The sequence below is a fragment of the Dipodomys ordii genome, unplaced genomic scaffold (genome assembly GCF_000151885.1).
Source record: "Dipodomys ordii isolate 6190 unplaced genomic scaffold, Dord_2.0 Scaffold177, whole genome shotgun sequence".
Lineage (NCBI taxonomy): Eukaryota > Metazoa > Chordata > Mammalia > Rodentia > Heteromyidae > Dipodomys > Dipodomys ordii.
The window spans coordinates 1,341,444-1,350,081 of NW_012267393.1; the positions used below are offsets into that span (position 1 = coordinate 1,341,444).

General features: G+C 46.9%; 1 protein-coding gene across 1 annotated transcript in view; it reads right to left on the reverse strand.

Annotated features, from left to right (window-relative positions):
• Slc36a2 (solute carrier family 36 (proton/amino acid symporter), member 2) overlaps positions 1 to 5,863 on the reverse strand; it is a 19,877-nt gene extending 14,014 nt beyond the window's left edge. Inside the window, exon 1 of the mRNA XM_013033789.1 lies at positions 5,700 to 5,863. Within this exon, the coding sequence (XP_012889243.1) occupies positions 5,700 to 5,863 (164 nt within the window). The remainder of the gene's footprint in view (positions 1 to 5,699) is intronic.
• Between the last annotated feature and the right edge of the window lie 2,775 nt (positions 5,864 to 8,638).

The following is an 8,638-nucleotide window of genomic DNA, read 5'->3' on the forward strand; positions in this document are numbered from 1 at the left end:
ACAAAGATATACAGATGTACAAGAATATATAAATATACAAGGGTATATACATGAATATACAATGATATACAGATACACAAGGATATACAGATATATAAGAATGTACAAGGATAAACAGATATACAAGAATATACAAGGGTACCCAGATATATAAGAATATACAGGGCTGGGAAGGTGGCTTAGTGGTAGAGTGCTTGCCTAGCATGCATGAAGCCCTAGGTTCAATTTCTCAGTACCACATACACAGAAAAGGCTTGAAGTGGTGCTGTGGCTCAAGTGGTAGAGCGCTAGCCTTGAGCTCAGAGCGGCTCAGGGACAGTGCCCAGGCCCTGAGTTCAAGCCCTGAAATGCCCCCCCCCACAAATAATATACAGATATACAAGGATTTATAAGGATACTTAAATATGTAAGTATATATGGACATACAAAGATATACAGATAAAAAATCTATAAAATATACAAAATATACAGATCTATAAGAATTAACAAGGATATACAGATATGCAAAGATTTACAAGGATATACAGATATACAAGGATATACAGAATATACAAGTATATGATATACAGATATGCAACAATATACAGATATATAAGAATATACAGGGATAAACAGATATTCAAGAATATACAAGGGTAGAGCTGGGAAGGTAGCTCAGTGGTAGAGCGCTTGCCTTGCATGCCTGAGGCCCTGGGTTCGATTCCTCAGCACCACATAAGCCAAAAGAAAAAAGCCAGAAGTGACGCTGTGGCTCAAGTGGTAGAGCACTAGCCTTGAGCTGAAGAGCTGAGGGACAGCGCCCAGGCCCAGAGTTCAGGCCCCACAACCGGACCCCCCCCCAAAAAAAAGAATATACAAGGGTATACAAATATATAAGAATATACAGATATACAAGGATTTACAAGGATATAACAGGTATACAAGTATATACAAATAAATACAGATACATAAGAATGTGCAGATATGTAAGAATAGATAAGGATGTACAGATATACAATATATAAAGATATACAGATCTTCAAGAGGGCACAAAGATATACAGATATACAAAGATGTACAGATATACAAGAATATATAAGGATCTCCAGATATACAAGAATATACAAAGATATAGAGATATACAAGAATATACAGATATACAAGAATATATAAGAATATACAGACACACAAGGACACAGCTCCTGCCCCCTGGCCTGTCATATCCAGGCCATTTGTGGAGTGCCTTACCATTCCACCTGTCCCAGAAACATCTGGATTGAAGCGGCTAACATCAACCCTAGACCACAGTAGCACTCAGCATACCAGACACTCTGCTACGTATATATATTATTATCTCATTTTTGTCCACTGGATTAAGACTACGAAGTAGTACTAAGTGCTGAGCATAATCCTTTTGTTGATAAATGGGGGGAACTGAGGCACGGGTAAGACTGTGTATCAGTGTGACTCCCACTTCATCAAGCAAGATAACAGAGGCTCAGAGAGGCGACAGCGCCTAGACCAAGGTCACGGACTATGGCCGACAACAGAAATGAACTCCAAGCCAAGGGAGAAGGGCAGACAGGAGAAAGGAGTCACTGGGACTTCCGGATGAACAGGTCAGATGGCTTGGGTCCCTTGGGGATTGGTCTCTAGAGGACAATTTTTTTCCCATTCTAGGACGTCACATGCGGGGAATGGCACAGCCCGTTAGCAAATCCAAACCAGGGTGCAAAGCTCTCGCTCTAAGGCAGATGTGAAGGTGAATTCAGAGAGCTGACCTTCCCCAAGTCTCAGTCCTCAGGGGACAGTCCAGAAAGGCCCTCTCCGTGCTGGACAATTGTAAGACAATCTACTTCTGCACCTTTTCGTACCTGGATTCCATGAAATCTATGTGAGTACTAGGTGGTTATTTTATTTTATTTTTTTTGGTCGGCCATGGGGCTTGAACTCTAGGCCTGGGCGCTGTCCCTCAGCTCTTCAGCTCAAGGCCAGCACTCTACCACATGAGCCACAGCACCACTTCTAGTTTTCTGGTGATTTATTGGAGATAAGAGTCTCACGGACTTTCCTGCCCGGGCTGGCTGTGAACCGCGATCCTCAAATCTCAGTCTCCTGAGTAGCCAGGATTACAGGTGTGAGCCACTGGCACCTGGCCTAAATGGTTATTATTATTTTTGTGTGTGTGAGTGCTAGTCCTGAGGCTTGAACTCAGTGCCTGGGTGCTGTCCCTGAGCTTTTTCTGCTCAAGCTTGGAGTTTTACCACTTAAGCCACAGAGCCACTTCTGGCTTTTTTGGTAGTTCATTGGAGATAGGAATCTCACAGGGCTGGGAAGGTGGCTCAGTGGTAGAGCGCTTGCCTTGCATGCATGAGGCCCTGAGTTCAATTCCTCAGCACCACATAAGCAGAAAAAGCCAGAAATGGCATGGTGGCTCAAGTGGTAGAGCGCTAGCCTTGAGCTGAAGAGCTGAGGAACAGTGCCCAGGCCCAGAGTTCAGGCCCCTGGACTGGCAAAAAAAAAGTCTCACGGACTTGCTTACCCTAGCTGATTTTAAACTGTGATCCTCAGATCTCAGCCTCCTGAGTAGCTAGGATGACAGGCGTGAGCCACTGGAGCCTGGTTTAGTATTAGGGTTTTTTGTTTGTTTGTTTTTAACAGCTTTTGAAACTCCAGACCTTCAGAAGAACCTTCACCAGCCCAGGTGTCTGTCTGAAAAGCAACAGAGTGACCCTTGAAGGATCCTAGATTTGAACTAGACAAACAAGGGATGAAATGTCACCTACTAGGTAGGTACCAGTGGCTCATGCCTGTAACCCTAGCTACTTAGGAAGCTGAGACCTGAAGATCATAGTTCAAAGCTAGCCAGGGCAGAAAAGTCTGGAAGTAGAGTAGAAAAGTAGCTGGAGGTAGAGCTATAACTCAAGTGGTAGAGCGTTAGCCTTGAGAAGAAAAAAAAAAATCTCAGGGACAGTGCCCCAGGCCCTGAGTTCATCCCCAATACTGGCACACACACACACACACACACACACACACACACACACACACACAGAGTCAGTTCAAGGGCTAGGAATGTGGCTTAGCAGTAGAGTGCTTGCTTAGCATTCATGAAACCCTGGGTTCGATTCCTCAGTACCCCATACACTGAAAAAGCCAAAAGTGGTGCTGTGGCTCAAGTGGTAGAGTGCTAGCCTTCAGCAAAAGCAGCTCAGGGACAGTGCCCAGGCCCTGAGTTCAAGCCCCAGCACTGGCACGCACACACACACTATCACACACACACACACAAAAGTCAACTCCAGTGGCTATTGTCATCTCGGGTGTAAAAATGAAGAATAATGCTATTTTGAAAGAATCCCCGAATCTCTGCCCCAAGCCCCTCTCCTAATCTGTCTTCCCTAGGATCTGTCCGTCGATTTGTCAAGGGTTAAAGGCAGCACTTAGAGCCTCGGCATGCCTTTCTCTCTCCCCGTGGGTGGGTGTCAACATTGTTGACCCAGCACCAAACCCCAGGGGCTCCCAGTGAGGGGCTTATTTTGCAACTGGAAAAGGGTCAGCGGGTCACTTGGGGAATTTCTAAGTAAAGGACTTAGGAAATCAGAATTCAGGGCTCCACCGTTCAACCAACATGTCAACACAGTGTGGTAGATCGTGCAGAGTTCTGAACAGGGAAGCCAGGGGACCCGGATTCCAGCCTTCAGGCTGTGGTGATCTTAGGCTGTGGCCAGCATCACCGGCCTTGACTGAGAAGGTGAAGGAGGACATTGTACCCCCATCTTCTGTGTGCCCCCCCCCCGCGAGAGAACAAATCTTTTCCTTTCACCCAGGAGACACTTGGCCCAGAGAAGATCTTTCTCTTGCTTAAGCTGGCAAGAGAGACAGTGGGGCCGGGGTCTCTGGTGGCTCACGCCTTGTCATTCTAGTTACTCAGGAGGCTGAGATCTGAGGATCCCAGTTCAAAGCCAACCTGGGCAGGAAAGTCCATGAGACTCTTCATCTCCAGTGAACCACCAGAAAACCAGAAGTGGTTCTGTGGCTCAAAGTGGTAGAGCCCTAGCCTTGAGTGATAAAGCTCAGAGACAGCGCCGAGGCCCCAAGTTCAAGTCCTAGGACTGGGATGAAAAAAATAAAAAGGGTGTAGAAGGGCACCGATTGCATGGGATCATGGTTATTTGGCATGTGATAGGTCTTCTCTCCAAGCTACAAGTCCCTCTAGGCTTCTTGGCTTGACTCCTATACGGGTATCCAAACCATGTGTCTATTCAGGATAGCAGAGCTAGCTAGATCCCATAATGGCCTCTGGTTGAGAAATATCCCTTTGCTGTTCAGCCAATGGCCTGGGTGCTTCACCCCCACCCTCCCTGGTCCCACAGGACCAGCCTTGAGGAGGCTGTGTAGTGTCACAGTGCCAGCCACTGTGTCTGTTCCTATGTGGTTATGCCTGTGGGGAAAGATTCTTCCTCCTCTTCCTGGAACTTCTCCCTGTTCCAACTCTCCAGTCTTTTATTTTTGTGCCAGTCCTGGGGCTTGAACTTAATGCCTGAGCACTTCCCGTGAGCCTTTTTTTTTCCCCTTTGCTCCAGGCTAGCACACTACTACTTTGAGCCACAGCTTGATTGCTCCATTTCTGATATTTTGTTTTTATTTTGGTGGTTCCTTGGTAATACAAGTCACAGGGGCTGGGAGCTGGTGGCTCACACCTGTAATGCTAGCTAGTCAGAAGGCTGAGATCTGAGGATCGTGGTTCAAAGCCAGCCTGGGCAGGAGAGACCGTGAGACTCTGATCTCCAATTAGCCACTCAGAAAACTGGAAGTGGTGCTGTGGCTCAACTGGTAGAGTGCTAGCCTTGAGCTGATGAGCTGAGGGACAGTGCCCAGGCCCAGAGTTCAAGCCCCATAATCATCATCAACATCATTAACAACAACAAAAGAGTTGCAGGGACTTTCCTGACCAAGTTGGCTTTGAACCACGACCTTCAGATCTCAACCTCCTGAGTAACTAGGATGACAGGCGTGAGCCACCGGTGCCCAGCTTGCTTTGTGTTTATCTTGGGTTTCTACCAAAGTTCTCCTGTATTCACAGGGATAGTTGCTTGACCCTGCTCTGCGTACAAGGAAAGTAGGACCAAGCAAGGCTTCCCTATGAAAGATCTGAAAAAAATCTTCCACATATTGAAAAATTCTCAGTGGAAGAGGCTGGGCTTTCCCCAGGGAGGGGGTAAAGCTTAAGTATGGAGGAAGCCATTATAATTTTAAGTTCAAAGCCCCACCTTCACACCCCAAAATATAAGGAAATGGCCTATCACATCAGCAGGAGTAAGCACAGCACCTGTGGCTCATGCCTGTCACCCTAGCTACTCAGGAGGCTGAGATCTGAGGATCGTGGTTCCAAGCCAGCTCAGACGGGAAAGTCCATGAGACTCTTCTCGCCAATGAGCCACCAAAAAGCTGTGGCTCAGGTGGTAGAGAGCCAGCAAAAAAAAAAAAAAAAAAGCAAGCAAGCAAACAAGCAAGCTCAGAGACAGTGCCCTGGCTCTGAGTTTAAGCCCCAGGACCAGCAGAAAACAAACCAACCAACAAATTCTCACTGGACACAGGCCCCTCAGTGTAGCTTTTGCAGCCTTGATTTTTTTTCCCCCTTCTGTGCAATGGATTGAGGGGGTCAGATACCCACCCACCCTGGATCATGGCCAGAAACGCAGGACTCAGGCAACAGTACTCACGTTATGCCTTTGGGGTTCTCCACTGCAGAGGGTTCTGGAGAGTTTCCATTCAAGCACTTGGAGTCTTTGCTCTGTAGGTTCTTGGTGCTTTGGGGAGGTGACATGTGGTCTAAGGTGAAGGCTGGGGCTTCCTGGGGACCCCGGGCATTCTCTGTCACAGGCATGATTGCTTCAGATAAGAGAACTCAGGGTGCCAAGGAGATCGGAGCTGGGAGGAGGTGATGGGAAACGTGTTCAAGGCAGGTGTAAAAGCCCCAAGGCCCCTGCACCTTCTGCTGCTGAGCTTGCTCTGGCTTGAGCTGAGCAAGGCCACGCCCACTTCCAGGAGGCTCCGCCCCTCCGGCCCTGAGAGCCCAGGGGAGGGAAAGGAGTAGAAGAAGGGGCATGGCCAGGGAGTTAGGGCCTGACTGCTGCCACCCAGTGGCGGTGATAGGAACAGCCACAGCACCGGTGATAGCTTCTTTTAAGTTTATATATATATATTGGACTTGGATTGTGGCTTAGTGATAGACTGCTTGCCTGCCTAGCATGCATGAGGCTCTGGGTTCGAGTCCTCGGTACCACATAAATAAAATAAATGTAAAAAATATCATTACGTAGTGATACAAAGCGGTTTCGATTCCATGGATGATACTAGTGAGTTTTAATAATGAAGGCCTTAGCTAATTTACTAAACGCTTTGTTAAGAGGATAGACATTGTATTTTTCCTGCACGCTAGTATATAAATATAAATAAATGCTACAAATTAAATAAGGTGTGTGTGTGTGGTGTGTGTGTGTGTGAATGTGTGTGTGCTGGTAATTAGGGCTTGAACTCAGAGCCTGGGGCTCTCTCCCTTAGCTTTTGTGCTCAAGGTGAGCACTCTACCACTTCAGCCACAGCTCCATTTCCAGCTTTTGGCTGCTGATTTCCTTGCCCGGGCTGGCTTTGAACCGTGATCCTCAGCTCTCAGCCCCCTGAGTAACTAGAATGACAGGCGTGAGCCACCAGCCATCTGGTTTAAGGCTTTGTTGAAATAAAGGAATCTGGCTAAGGTCACATAGTAGAAAGCAGCAGCATTGAAACCAGAGCCCAAATTCAGTTGTTCTGTCTCCAAGAAAGTGCCTAAACACCCCCCTCCCTGCATTCTTCCCAAGTTCTCACCACCTTGGACCCTGAGATTCCTTCTGAGCGCTGTTTTCTCTCACGGTGGTAAGACAGGAGCAGTCGCTGTCTCCTCGAAGTGAGGTTCTGAAGGGAGACGAAAAGGACCATCTGTGGAAAGGAAGAAGAAGGAAGCTGAACTTGTCTTAATTCCCAGTGGGCATTTTCCTGGGCGGGCCATGGCGCCTGGGTGAAGTCCTCATGTTCAGATGCAAACTCTCTACTGGAATCTGAGAACCTGTCATTATCCTTGCTGCTGGACAGAAGAGGCAGGCCAGGGCTTTGCTCCTCCCACAAAATGACAGCATTTATTCCAGCCATAACCCACATCATTTCATCTCTCGATACGAACATGTCTTTGTGGATTTACTAGGGTAAGCCAACGCTTTCCTGAAATAATCTCACTGCTGAGGATGACACGAGACTCAAGATAGATTTCTCCGAACCTTCTCCTTCCCTTGGAACTCTTTCTCAGATTCCCTCTGCTATTCTCAATTTGTGACTTTGGTATTTGTGAGTTGGTTACTGTAAAAAAAAAATTGTGTGTGTATATGTATGCAGGGGGCTTAAACCTCAGGGCTTGGGTGCTGTCCCTGAGCTTTTATACTCAAGGGTAGAGCTCTACCATTTTGATCCACAGTGCCACTTTGGGTTTTCTGGTGGCTCATGGGAAATAAGAGTCTCATGTATTTTCCTGCTGGGGGGCTAGCTTCAAACCATGATCCTCAGATCCTCAGCCTCCTGAGTAGCTAGGGTTATAGGTGTGAGCCACCAGCACCTGGCTATTATTTTTTAATTATCTTTATGTAGTTGTAGCTTGGAGTTTCAGCATGTCAAGTTTATGAGTACCATGTATCTGGGCCCCTAGCACTCCTTCCATTGGTCTTTCCCAACTCTCCCAGCCCCACCCCTCCCCTCAGATGACCTGGCTCATGTTCACACATAGACATTAAATACTTTTTCTTTTTCTTTTTTTTTTCAGCCGTGGGGCTTGAACTCTGGGCCTGGGCGCTGTCCCTCAGCTCCTCAGCTCAAGGCGAGTGCTCTACCACTTGAGCTACAGCGCCACTTCCGGTTTTCTGGTGGTTTATTGGAGATAGGAGTCTCACGGTCTCTCCTGCCCGGGCTGGCTTTGAACCGCGATCCTCAGATCTCAGCCTCCTGAGTAGCTAGGATTACAGGTGTGAGCCACCAGAGCCCGGCTCATTTCTTTTTTTTTTTAATATTAAATAGTTTTTATTGTGAAAATACCGTACAGAGGGGTTACAATTACATGAGCAAGGTAATGAGTACATTTCGTATCAAGCATTGTTGCCTCCTCTTTGGTTTTTCCCCTACCATCCCTTCCCTCCCATCTCCATGACTACACCCCCCCATGGACATTAAATATTGAGATTATCCAGCCATCCTTCCTCTCTCTAATCACCTGCCTGTGCCTCTCCTTAACTTGCCTTTCAGATTCCTAGAATTCATCCTGTTAACCTGTAAGTGATTCGAACGAGTCACGCCATTAGAAACCTCTCGTGTGTATTTGCGTACGTTTCATAGGTATTTATAATTTAGACACAACTTCCGCCTATGACAGAAAACATGCATCCTCTGTCTCTCCAAGTCTGACTTACTTCACTTCACATACTTATTTTTCCAGGTCCACCCATTTCCATGTGAAAGACATACTGTTGTTCTTCCTGTTGGCTGAGCAAAATTCCACACACGTGCTACTATATATATACACACACACACACACACACACACGCACACATGCTATATATGATATACTATATATATACTATAT